The 13,591-nt window shown below is 42.8% G+C and overlaps 1 protein-coding gene across 1 annotated transcript; it reads right to left on the bottom strand.

Annotated features, from left to right (window-relative positions):
• Nucleotides 1-2,067: 2,067 nt before the first annotated feature.
• Anks4b (ankyrin repeat and sterile alpha motif domain containing 4B) lies at nucleotides 2,068-12,612 on the bottom strand. Its single transcript, XM_075972068.1, has 2 exons — nucleotides 12,405-12,612; nucleotides 2,068-3,847 (listed from the first exon to the last, which is right to left on the bottom strand). The coding sequence occupies exons 1-2, from the start codon at nucleotides 12,566-12,568 to the stop codon at nucleotides 2,770-2,772; spliced, it is 1,242 nt and encodes a 413-aa protein (XP_075828183.1). The 5' UTR covers nucleotides 12,569-12,612; the 3' UTR covers nucleotides 2,068-2,769.
• Between the last annotated feature and the right edge of the window lie 979 nt (nucleotides 12,613-13,591).

The raw sequence follows: 13,591 nt of genomic DNA, 5'->3' as shown, positions 1-13,591 counted from the left end.
TTTCCCCCAATCTGATGGCCTCTCCTTACTGTGTAAGTTAGCGTAGGATATGGAGACAGTGTCTCAGGAAGTTTCTAGGGAACTAGAGGGGATCCGGGCATCTACAGTGACCACAAAGCCTCTGAATTCCTTCCTATGACAACTGCTTCTCTGCACGTTATTGAAGACAAGTACAGCTTTAGCTTATTCCACAACAAAGCACAGTATTTGTAAACAACTATCCCCAAATGTAACATATCCAATAACCCATATGCTTCCTGAATCCACTCAGTGGGGAGGAATGAGTGAGTTCATCACCTTTGAACACCTGTATCCTGCATGGAGCCTCCTGAAGTAACTCAGATGTGAACGGAAAATTATCTAGACAAAAATAAGTTTTCTAATAGTAGGCACACAGTCAATGGTAAATTCTACCTTGTGGTAGTCTGGCTACAGAATCCCAATAAAGGTATTGGTTAGGAGTAGTTTCAATTTGAGATTGCCTTGTAAAAACTGTCAGAAAAAAAAAAACGCAAGACGTTTGAGAGAGGAATTGTACTCATGCATTGCTGGAGGGAAAGTAAGCTATGGAAACCAGCGTGTCAGCCCTTCCATAACTGAAAACAGAGTTATGTGATCCAGCTATCCCATTCAACATACCACACAGACCTGTCCACAATGGCCAGGAATGGGGTCAGCTGAGATGTCCAGCAACCAATGGATGGGGAAAGAGATGCAGTGCCTTACACAATGGAACTTTATTCTACTGTAAAGAATGAAATTAATAGATATCAGGAATCAAAGACTTAAGCAAAATAAGCCCCACTCAGAAAGACTAATACCGCATATTTATTTCTCATATACAGAATTTAGACGTGTGTGTGTGTGTATGTGTGTGTGTGTGTGTGATGTAAGCAGAAAGGGGTCTGTGAAAAGTTTAAAGATATGGAGAATGGAGAGTGAGGAACAATAGAGTAAAATGGAATATATGTGTGTGTAACAATTGCACACACATATGTATTTATACATTACATAATATATAGAGAGATTATATAATATAACTGTTGTGTAGCTACTTCCTCCAAATTGAAACATTGCCTTTTGGAGAGAGGTTCAGAAGGCTCAAGAAGCTAAAGAGAATTATGAGATTCACAAGCCCCCTCCCAAGGTTGTGAAAGCAGCAAACACTACTGGGGAGAAAAAGCTTCTCTGGTAGAGCCACCTGCAGCTTCAGGCAGGGAGCTCCCAGGATGCGTATTTTCTGAATCATCTCTCACACTTCGGGTGGGTTTTTGGCTGATACAGTGACCTTTTGAGTTTTCCATACTCCTCTTAGGTACAACAGCTCCATGGTTTTGAACTAGACTTGGGCAGAATTGTTGCTTTGACCTGTCATTGGTGTCCTATCTGGTATTTGTGTGGGGTGGGGGTGGGGGGTAGAATAGGCATTTGAACATAATTAAGAAAGAATGGTTTGTTTTGATTTCTCACTGAATTTTTAATACAGAGGCTTTGCTCCATTAATACTTGGTCTCAGTGCTTTGGACCTGTGGCTATGTGGTCCATTAGAGCATGTGACAGAGGGAACCCATTCACTTCAAGGTGGACAGAAAGCAAAGGGAGGGGGTATTTAAAATCCCAATACCCACTTCAAGGCCATACCTCTATGACCTGACTTCCTTTTACTAAGCCCCGTTTGGGAGATGGATGCCTACCTCCTCCCAATAGCTCCACAGGCAGATGTTCAAGCTGTTAACCTATGGTTCTTTGGGCTACATCTAAGATTGAGGCTATAACTTAGCGCACTTACCAGGACAGCGGCACCGCCGATACACACTCACAAAGGGAAGGCATGCACGACAAACATGGATGCATAACATTTACTTTAACCATCAATCTTCGGAAAACTAGTCTTCCTATACTTTCTCTACCTCTTTTTAAATCTCACAAGGCTCTAGTCCTTAGAAAGACTGTGAAATGGGTCCGGCATTGCTTTCCTGACCCTTCTTTCTCTCCCTTCACCGTCCCCTTGTTTACACACCACACTGTCAGCCTAGGCTGCCATAACAAAACACAGCAGGCAGAGTGGCTCAGACAACAGAAATTTATTTTTTTCCCATCTCAGGAGGCTGGAAGTTCAAACGATTGTCAATTTTCCTGGGAGGTGAGGGGGGTGCTCTCGTTGGCTGATTGACAGCTAGCTGCCTTCCTGCTGTTCTCTTTTCTTCCTGTGTGAGCACACCCTTAATTTATCTTTCTTTTCTTTCAAGTGACATGGAATAAAGAGCCCACCCTTATCATCTCACACAACCTTAATCACCTCTTTAAAGTATTCTGTCCAAAAAGACTCACCAAGGGGTTAGGGCTTTCATACATTTTCCTTCTGCCATCCCCTACCTGCTACACACTGTCCTGACTCTTAGATAGGAATACTGTAAACCCAACCCTCTTGCTTATAAATATCTGTTGAAGGATTAGGTCCATTTAAGTTGGCTTTTAGGCTTCAGACCAGTGGGAGCCTTTGGTCTACACAGAACTGCAAAGTCATGAGGAGAAACGCCATTGTCTAATTCCAAGGTCTCCTAGCTTTTCCCACTGATGGTTTACCTGAACACAAAGTATCTCCCAGAGTCTGGCTCTCTGTATTTGGGGTCCTCTCTAAAACCCTAACACCCACACCCAGAGGTCTTTCATTAGACACAGATCAGGTACAGGCTGCCTCCTGTGATGCTCCCAAGGGGACTGTGCATGACCCCATGCTCGGATCACCCTGCTAAGCAAGGGTCTCCATCAGAGGCTGGTGTCCACCAGATGCCCAGGCTGCCGGAGCGCCTGCTTCCTCTTGTCTATGGCATTAAGGACTTTCTTTCTGGGGCCCAGCTGCATGTGAATATTCTGAAGGTCCTCATCGGAGCAAAGCAGCAGGGCTTCTAGATCAATCTGCTCTCTCATGAAAACGGGGAGGAAGTCCTCTAGGTGCTGAGCCCGCAGGAACACTTCCAGGGGAGTGGCATCAGCCACATCCTCCTCCCATTCGACTTCATCTTCATCCCAGGGAAGATCACCGGCGGTGCCATCTGCCTCGCCCTCTTCATCCTCCTCTTCATCAGCTGCCCCTTGTCTTTCGAACAGCTCACTGGGCATTTTAAACCCCAACTCCCTCTTGCTGTCTGAGATGTCCTCGAGGTCCAGTACTCTGTTCCTTCTAAGAACAATACTCCCTAGCCCTGGACGGTTGAGAATAGACTCGTGCTGCACTTCGCTGGCTTTCCCTGCCGCGAAACGGAGCTTCTCTCCGAAGTCATCTGGAAATGAGTCTTCCTCCTCCTCTCTGAACACTTCCATTACGTGCCTCTGCCCGTTTCTGTCTTCCTGCCCCACCTGCTCTGCTGTATCTTTGTTCTTCTTAAATTTTAACTTGAAGGTATCTTTAATGCCTTTAGACAGTGACCCAAATCCGCCGGTAGAAGCTTTGGAAAGGGACGACCCGGAGAAGGCGCCGTGGGAAGAAGAAAAAGTCCCAGAGTCCTCCTTGCTATAGTTGCGTGCCATCTTGCTTTGGTGCTTCTCCTGAAGTCGCTCGCATTCTCTCATCTGCCTCCTGGCATTCCTCAGAGCCTGCTCCTTCAGTCGGGCAACCTTCTTGGGGTTCGTGGTGTTCTGTATGGTGGCAACCTTATCCAGGAGAGCAACACATTCTTTCTGCTCCCTGCTGGCAGCAGCATCCAGTGGAGACTTTAAGTCATTATCCAGGGCAAAGATGTTGGCACCGAAGTTGACCAGGAATGAGATGCAGTGGGTGTGGCCATTGGAGGCGGCATAATGTAGAGGAGTATTTCCCCAGATGTCACACTTATCAGGGTCCCCACTAGAGAAGAAAATATGAAAGATGCATGTTAAAGTGTTTTTTTTTTCACTGAACATGAGGTCTCTAAAGAAAAACAAAAACAACCAACAAAATGCATGTTTATCCTGCCTTGACGTTGACATATGATGGCTGCTGAGTTTAGCTATGTCAGAGCCAGATACCAGATGGCCAGAAATAGGGAGAGCCATCTCCTTGCTATGCTTCCCTTTTAGAAGAAAAAAAAAATCTTTCCAAAAAACTTCCTAGCAGAGTTACCTTCATATCACATTGGCCAGAGTTGGGTCATATGACTCAGAGAAAGGAAATATAGTACCATGCCTGATTCTGATTGAGCTCAATTAGACATTTCCCTGAAGCCAAGAACAGTATCATTCAATGATATACTTGTAAATATTTAACAATGGGCTCATTCATGGAAAAAAATCAAATCCCTGATATATAGTGTGTATGATAGTATAAATCTACACATCATGAAAATTTTCATGTTGCCACATCACCCCACTGGATACAGAGACCGGAAGAAACAAGCAATAGTATGCTATTTCCGTTCCGCCGCAACCACCCATGGCTGTCTGTCACTTCAGAGCACACGCACAAGAACAGTGAACTCACTGGGAAGTGGTGAATGTCAAGTGTTACATTTTAATAAAACTTGTTCAATAGTGAGTTCATATAACTTCAGTAATTTCTGTGTTTAATTGTCCTGACAACATAGCCGTATTCTCGGAGGACTTGGAGAGAGTTCATTCTAGCTAACATGTCAGCCCTCCCATGAGTCAAATGCAGAAAACAAAACAACAACAAATAAACCAGGAAAGAAGAGCTTCTATTTCCTGTGGGGCCTTGAGAAACAAGTACAGACCCTACTGAGGGACAGGACGGGGATGAATTGAAAATGCTCTCACCACTACTGGTAGGAAAGCTGAAACAGAAGCAGAAAAGACCTACTCACTTGCAAAGGATACTCATAAACCATACTGATTCTATTTTGAGTAGTTTTTTGACCCAAACATACAGTTGGCAGCAACAGCAGATTAGCTGTGGTATTATCAATATGCAGAATCTGGAGCCCAACCCAGACTTACTAAATCAGAATCTAGAGCTTGACAAGATCTTCGGGTGATTCACAGACTCCCTAGGTTAATGTGGTACAACCAGAATCCTATAACTTGATGACTCAGACGTGGGTCTCCTCCCTGTCAACTCCTGGTTTCCAATCACCATCCCAGGAGTAAGTAAGACTCTCGGAGGGTACAATGTTTTGAATGATGGTGACAGACAACACATTTCCACTTTTATTTTTGCAGTGCTCATGGAAGAACCCAGGGCCTCATATGTGCCTATTACATGTTCTACCATGGAGCTGTATCCACAGCAGAACAGGTGGCATCCCATAGAGTAGGCCTGTCTCATGTTTAAACATCCGTGACAAAATAAAAGTCTTACATGAGTATAACCCAGCTTGTACACTTAACCAGCATTTGAGGCTAGCCTTGGCTACATAGTAACACCCTGTCTCAAAACCAAAACTACAATGAAGCAAAGAAATAAAGCAACAAACTAAAATCCTATCATTAAAATGTAACATTTTCATTAAGTATGACCGTATTCTATCCTAACTGAGAATAATAATGCCCCTTATAAGAGTTTTTCTGTAAACTTAAACATGTATAACATAGAAAAATGTTAGGCAAACTATCCATGTACTATTCAGTACATATTATCAACATCTCTCTTTTCTCCATACTCATATATTTTTCTTTTCTTGTGGTCGTCTGGTAAATTTCTACCACCACAACATGCTTGTGGGGTTTTTGTTTGTTGTTCGTTTTGGTATTTCAAGAGTGTTTCTCTGTGTATCTTTGGCTGTCCTGAAACTCACTTTGTAGACCAGGCTGGCCTCAAGCTCACAGAGATTCACCTGCCTCTGCCTCTCAAACCCTGGGATTAAAGGTGTGTGCTACATGAGTGTCCCACAATATGCATGCGGAGGTCTGAGGACAGCTTACAGCAGTCAGTTCTCTCCTTTCACCACGTGGGACCCAGGGGTCAATCGCAGGTCATCAGACTCGGTGGCAAATGCCATTACCCACTGAGCCATCTCACCAGCCATTTGTGTGTTTGGTTTTGAGGCAGCGTCTTACTCTGTTTCTCAGACAAGCAGGAACTCACTATGTTGTCCCAGCTTGCCTCAAACTCATGGTGATCCTTTTGCTGCAGCTTCCCATGTACCAGGATTGCAGGGGTTAACCACCACGTTAGCCTAGTTCTTGTAGTTAAGTATTTACAGTTTTATTTATTTATTTATTTATCAAGTAGTTATGCTCCATTTACCCAATTAATTTTCCCAAAAGAAAAAAGCCTGCATTTTTTTCTCGTTTTATCATCTGTAGTTTCTAGCAGATATCTCAAAATCTGTCCAATGAAGACACACAACTGGTTTTCTCAGCAAAGATCAAGATATGCTCAAGCTCCTAGAAACTTCAGTAGCAGGGCAGCTCTGGCTACGCCCTAACGAAGCAGAAGCAGTGTTACCACATCCGCGTTTCAAACAAAGGCTGAACTCCAGAATTTCATGGCATTTATTTTAAATGTTGGATCAATTTTAAATGCAAAAAAAAAAAAAAACCCCACAGTGAAATCCAATAAAAGCCCATTTCTGGGCTAGATCCAGCCGCCACAGGATGGCCTCCTGTTTCACACAGAGAAGAGCATGGCACAGACAAGGATGGCTGATGTCACGCGGCATATCTGGACGTGCATCGGTGCGACCAGATAGTATGGAGTTATGGGTAAAGGAGTGGGAGGAGGAAGAAAAGAAAGTGAGATTGAATCTCAGGAAAGCAAAGGCTACATAATGCCGTTTTGTTAGGGAGTCTCCATTAAGAGGGCCCTAGCCAGTTAGCCCAATTTAATTATTTTGGATCAAAGAAGACCCCGTCTTCCAGTCTTGGCACAGTCAAATCTTTGGGGAACATAGTTCCTCATCTCCAAACACATGGTTTCACTTTTTGTTTACTTAACTGAACACCATATTCAAAGGACCCCTTAAGCACCCTAGACATCAAAGCAGTGCTGGAAAACAGCCAAGATGTGACTATGGTATAAACAAAAACACACTGACTAAATTTGCCTGGATTATCCTTGGATCGGATGAACTAGAGCAGGAAGGGCTGGGCAGAGTGAGTTGTAGCAGGAAGTAACAGGGTGTTAAGAGTCTGGGTTAGAGCCATAGACTTCAGGCAGAATGAGTGAATTTTCCCATCTCAGCGGGGCTCCAGTGATGCTTTCAAGATCCAAGGAAGAACATGAGAAAAGCCTGAGATGGGGCCGAGGTGGATCTTCTTTAGAGAAAATTTCAAATGTTGTCAGGAAGATGATCCATGGGTTTTGCTATTGTATCTAAACCCTAAGGACAGCTTTCCAATCAATATAAATTTACTTTATTATTGTCAAGCTTCATGAAGTTTTTCTAAACCTAATCCTTCCTTTCTCTGCCTCTATCTGTTTATAAGGAATCTTTCTATGTAACTAGGGCTGACTTTCAACTCTGAATCCTCCTGTCTCGGTCTCCTGATTTCTAGGATTACAGGTATGCACCACCATGCCTGCCTGACTCACGTGTGTGTGTGTGTGTGTGTGTGTGTGTGTGTGTGTGTGTGTACACACGTATGCATGCTCCAGTTCATACTCATAGAGGGCAGAGGTTAACATGGTTGTCTTTCTCAATTGCTTCTTCATTTTTGTTCTTTTTGAAACAGGGTTTCTCACTGAAAGTAGAGCTCACCAATTAGCTAGACTGACCAGCCAGCAAGTCCCAGAGATGCTCCTGTCCCTGCCTCTCCAGTGCTGGGAGTCCAATGCCTACTGCTAAACCCAGTTTTCTGGCTCACATTTCTTAGTAGAAACAGGCATATATCTCTTCAGCCATCTACAAACCAGCACCTTTGTGTGATAGATTGAATCTAATGTCAATATCTTATGGATTCTTTAGGATAGATTCAATCTAGTGTTGATATTTTTTTCCAAAAGAGAAACTCTCTGAGAAGCAGTTTAAAATAAGCCATATTTTGCTCTTGATTTTTAGTAAGCAATAATTTTGGTCAATAATTTTTAAAGCAGCTTGTTATTGTTGCTAAGTGGGTAATTTGCTTAAATTATGACCCTCTAGGCATCTGCTCCACTCCGATTTCTTCTTTTGAAGTTGATTTTGAATATGTGTAAAGCTGTTCTCGGAAAACAATAATTCTATCAAAATGGTTTTTTTCTACATAAAAAGGAATTATTTGCACTAATAATAATGAAGAAAATGCTAATTAAAACCTTACACTGCCAGTGTTTGCCTATCCAGCAGAAAATGATTGAAAACGATCGGTTGTTTGGTTTTAGTGGGACCACAAGGTGAGTACCATGCTTGGAAAAGCATTATCTGGCTCAGATTGCTTGGCAGGATATATATCAAAAGACTGACATCAGGGCACCTCCCAGAAGTCACCATTCTGCTTTGAAGAATGTATCCCAAGGGAACATGAGGCCTTGGACAAAGCTGAATGAACAAGGTTGTTCCTTTCAACTCTACTTATAACAGCCAACAAAAGTCAAACCGTCTTCACTGACAGAGCAAGAATTGAGAAGGAATTCAGTATTATGAATGGGCAACTAATTGAATAAATTACAGAATCAATTTGCCTGCATCAGTGAATGAATGAAAAAAGACAATCCTACATTTTGAAACATGGATGAGCCTGGAGCACCTTATGTGAAATGAGCTAGACACAAAAAGACAAACACCTCACAATTTCACTTAAATATGAAATCTAAAATATATAGGACCTGTAGAAGTCTCTTGAGTAGACAGTGGTTGGAAGTAGGAGAAGTGTGGTGATATAGGTTTAAAGATGCAAAATATCCATTAAGAAGAAAAAGTTCAAGCAATTCAATCTACAATATGGTGCCAACATAAAAAACAATGCTTTTCGTACTTGAAATTTGTTAAGATATATTTTAAATATCGTCACCACAAAAATTGATAAATGTGCCAAGGTATTACATAATTAGCAGACTCCAGTCATTCCATAATGTAAATGTATGTAAAATACCATACTGTATATCATAAATATATGCACAATTTTGGAGACAGGGACTTGCTATGAAGTGCAGGCTGGCATCATTCTCACGACATTCCTGACTCAGGGTGCTGGGAATATAGGTGTGCACTATCATCACACCTGGCTGTGCAATTTTTATTTGGTAATTTAACATAAATAAATAATGATTAAACCATACCATAGACTATCATGTAGCCATGAAAAGCAGTGTTATGCATATCATCTTTTAAGGGCAAATTGTTAATGACATATTCTTAATTTATCCTTATGCTTTGGATGATTGCCTTTTAAAAGAAAACCATACATGTGCACATGTGGGCAAAAGGAAAACTTGGATGATCATATTTATCGGTTAGCATTTTGGAATGAATGACCTTAAAGTTAGAATTATATAACAGAGGCTGACAGATTTATGCACTTAAAATATATATTATATATCCATGTATTTGATAAGTATACATAGCATATTATATATGCAAATATTTCTATTTAGAAAATATCATTTGTTAAAATATGAATTGTAAGCATATTTATAATATATATGACAAATAGTTGATACTGTTAACTTTAAAAGCATTTTGAAAACTGGAGATCAATCAGTGGGTAAATTGCTTGCTACACAAGCAAAAGGCCCTACGTTCAAATCCCCTGACTCCATATAAAGTCAGATGCAGAGATATCTCTAATACCAGTGCTCCTCTGGCAAGACGGGAGGCGGGGACGGAAGGGTCCTTGGAGGCTCATGGGTAGCTAGTCTGTGAATAACAAGAGACCACTCTCCAACAAGGTGGACAGTGAGGACTGACACACGGAAGTGCCCTCTGACCTCCACGTGTGCACTGTGGCATGCCAACACCATCATTTCACCCCTTACACACACACACATATCTTTGAAAGTCAGTTTTATAAACCAGTGTTGAGGGCCCCATCATAAAAGGGGCAGGGTTACAGATACACAGCTCACAAAAGTGGAAAGACAGTATCTGCTCAGCGATGGACTTCTCAACTTCAGTAGGAACCCCGCCTTCCACCTTGAGAAAGGGATTGCTTAGCAAGGAAGGGGATTTGCATTTCTTTTTTGTTTGTTTGTTTGTCTACCCCTTCTTTTGTCTCATCTACTGTGTGAGGACTCCACCTTTCTACCCTCCTGAGGTGGCAGCAATAGGAGCCATCTTGGAAGTGGAGAATGAGGCTCTATGCACTGAACTTCTTGCCAGCCTGATCTTGGACTTCTGAGCTGCTCTTAGAACTCTGGGGAAAGTTCTATCCTCTAGAAATGACGTTGCCTGTGGTACTCTTTGATCATAGCACAAGTGGGCTAAGATTCGCGCCAACTGATTCAAAAGCTTCAGTTCTGTAGATGTACACTTAAAAAGTATGAATGAAGATTTATGTAGAAAAATAATCATCACAACACTGCAAATTAGAAAAAATATATCCAATAGGGGCTAACCTAAGAAGTAAATTTGCTGATTATAATACTAAAGTGTCCTTATAAATCAAGGAAACGTGAAATCCACCACTGCTATAACAAATAACCAAGGCATTGACTCAAAAGAAGAAAGATTTATCTTGATAAGTTTTCAGAAGCTTCGGTGAAGACTGTGGGCATGCTCATGACATGTACCTCAATTCAACGAGGTGTCCATATCTGCAATCTGTTTAATCCAAACATGGATGTTGACCCTCTCTCCCTTTATTTGCTCACTTCTAATCTACATCCAAATTGCACCTCAAACCTCCCTACGCCTCCCACACCCCTTGTCACCCTGTTAGTTCAGTTCACCTTGAAGATCCTTAAACATTCCCTGTAAGCACTGGGCAACCACCAGAACAATATTCATAAGCATAAACTATCTGCTGCGTCCCTTGTAAACACAGGGTGTGGTTTGAGACTCATGTCCTTAACAGAACTTTCAATGCTCCTGGTTTTGTTGCTTAGGCTTGTCTTGTCCCTGGTCAATTCATGCCCAGCCAATCTCAACATCTTCCATCCCTGGAGTGCGCAATGATGTTTCCTTCAATCCTAGATCAGCTCACTGTCTTTCTAATACAAGCTGAATCTTCCCCTCTCTTAAACAGGTTTGGTAATGTCTACTATAAACCACTTGCTTGTCTTTCCCTCTCAAATCTGATTGCCACAACAGAAACCAGGACATTTTGTTGATCAGCATCCTCTAGACAGCACCAAAGATAAGGAGAAGAAGAATCAGAGGAGGAGGAAGACCAAGAAAGAGGAAGAGGAGGAAGACAAGGAGGAGGAAGGGAGGACTGTCACCTACTGTTCGCTATGCAATATACTGAATACATTCACTTGGCTCCTTCCCTCCCCTGCTCTTCCTTCTTCCCCTACTCGCTCCCTCAGATTCCTCTCTTGCTTCATCTTTAAGAAACAGCTGCCAACCCTGGCTAGCCCTCTAATAAAGGGCAGGGCAAGCAGAATAAGAGTTAGCGAAGACGAATTAACATTTAAGGTGTAGTGTGTGCATATGTCTGTCTGTCTTTTTCTCCTTCTCTCCCTATTTCCTCTGTGTATGTCTGTCGGTCTGTCTCCCCTCCTGACTCCCCACCCGTGTGTGTATGTGTGTCTGTCTGTCTTTCTATCTCTGTCTCTCTCTCTCATTCTCTCTTTCTCTCTCTCCTCCCTCTCTCTCTGTCTGTCTGTTTCTCTCTCTCTCTTTTCCCTCTGTCTGTCTTTCTGTCTGTTTCTCTCTCTCCTCCCTCTCTGTGTCTGTCTGTTTTTCTGTCTGCTTCTCTCTCCTCCCTCTGTGTCTGTCTGTCTGTTTCTCTCTGTCTCTTCCCTCTCTGTGTCTCTCTGTCTTTCTGTCTACTTCTCTCTCTCCTCTCTCTGTCTGTCTGTCTTTCTGTCTCTTTCTCTCCTCCCCCTCTGTGTCTGTCTGTCTTTCTGTCTGCTTCTCTCTCTCCTCCCTCTGTGTCTGTCTGTCTGTTTCTCTCTCTCTCCCTTTCCCCACTAATCTCTATGTGTGTTGTGTGTGTATGTTGCCTAGAAAGAAAACTAAGGAGAGGTGGCCTGGAGATCCCTTTTATGTGAAGCCAGAAATTTCATTCAAGAATCAGGAATTTACAGCAAAACTGAGGGCTCAGAAGAGGTAGATTTTAGTGACACAGTTGAAAAAGTAAAATAAAAACATGTCCTAACCAAGGAGATTGACTGAGCTGAGAAGAATGGTGACCTCTTTCTAAAGAGTCAACTGTTTAACTTCCACGGAAATGATTTCTAATGCATACAATTACAGTACTCACCCACCCCTCGGGCTCAGTGACTGCCAGGGGGCTCTTCTCACACGGAAAGAAACCATACCTAGCTTAGTCTTGTCTTTCTCTGAGAGCCAACTACTTAGAGAGCCTTGAAAGAGGCAAACTGTCTACTCAAACGTCCCTGCCTCTTTGTTCTGCCGCTCCAGGCTGCCCCGACAGAAATCACTCACCCTCTGCTGCAGATTATTTCCAGGGCCTCGAGGTTGCCGTGGTAGGCTGCCAGGAGTGTGGGAGTCATGCCATCATCATCTGAGAGGTTCAGATCACGCTTGGTGGCCTCCTTCAGGAGTTCCAGGTAGCTGTCACTCGCTGCTTGGTGATAGCGGGTAGCCATTTTTTCTGCCACCAAGGGCTTGGCCAGGTATCTTTGTCTGGGCAGTGCTGGTGGTACAGCCTTCCAACAGGGCTGGTTAATCAGTGACAGGGACCATTGCCTCAGGCCAAAGCTCATTCCAGCCTCATTCCTTGGAAGGCAGCCAGGAAGGCCTGAAGCTCAGAGTCAGCCCTTTCCTCTCAGAACCAGTCATGACAAGGAACGCTGAGGCCTGTCGTGTCTGTTATGAGTGTGGTGAAGCACATTTAATCTTTACTGTGTCCACTAACAAGTGTCAGATGTGATACTGGTCACCCAGGCACAGAATGGAGAAAATAATCTCAATAAACTCAGAACTGTTTAAGTTTACTGATGTGGGAAAAGAAGTGTTTCCGTGGATGTTTACATGTATAATTTGTACAACTTGAACCTTATCATTTGAAATATAAAAAGAATGCTTTTGGTAAATTTACAGTAGCAAAACCGCTACCATAGTGTGGAGAGCAGCTGCGTGACAGACCAGAAAACAAACAGGTTGCCGTCCAGGAATTGCGGCAATACAAGCCTGGTCTAGGTAATTTCACACGAAGGAAACAGCATTTCCTGGCTACTGAAGGATGTAACTGAGTGAAGCCGGTCTAAACCAAGTACAGCCCGAACCACAGGCTGCACCCTGTAAACCCAGGGGCCTCTGGAAATTAAATATCAACCAATCAGAACTTCCCTCATTTACATAATGGTGTTTGCCCTGGGTCACCCTAACCACAGTGGAGGGCTTCAACATGGCCAACTCCTACGCGCCACTATTTCACATAAGTGATCTTTTTGTTCATGCTGCTATTGTCTGTCGAGTACTTACAGCGCATTTAATGAATTCATTTCTTTCTGATCTCGTCAGTCTTGTAAAATTCAAATACTGGCCAATGGCCCACTTACGACTCAATTTTGCAACATTTCCTCCACACTAAAAACATCCCTTATTAACTTATAATCCTGGAACCCCTACCAACTCAAACTCTCACATTCTAAATAAACAATTAAACA

This window comes from Microtus pennsylvanicus, chromosome 5 (assembly GCF_037038515.1).
Source record: "Microtus pennsylvanicus isolate mMicPen1 chromosome 5, mMicPen1.hap1, whole genome shotgun sequence".
NCBI classification, from domain to species: Eukaryota; Metazoa; Chordata; class Mammalia; order Rodentia; family Cricetidae; genus Microtus; species Microtus pennsylvanicus.
Note: the sequence above shows the minus strand (reverse complement) of the source record. Positions and strands in the feature narration are given on the sequence as shown.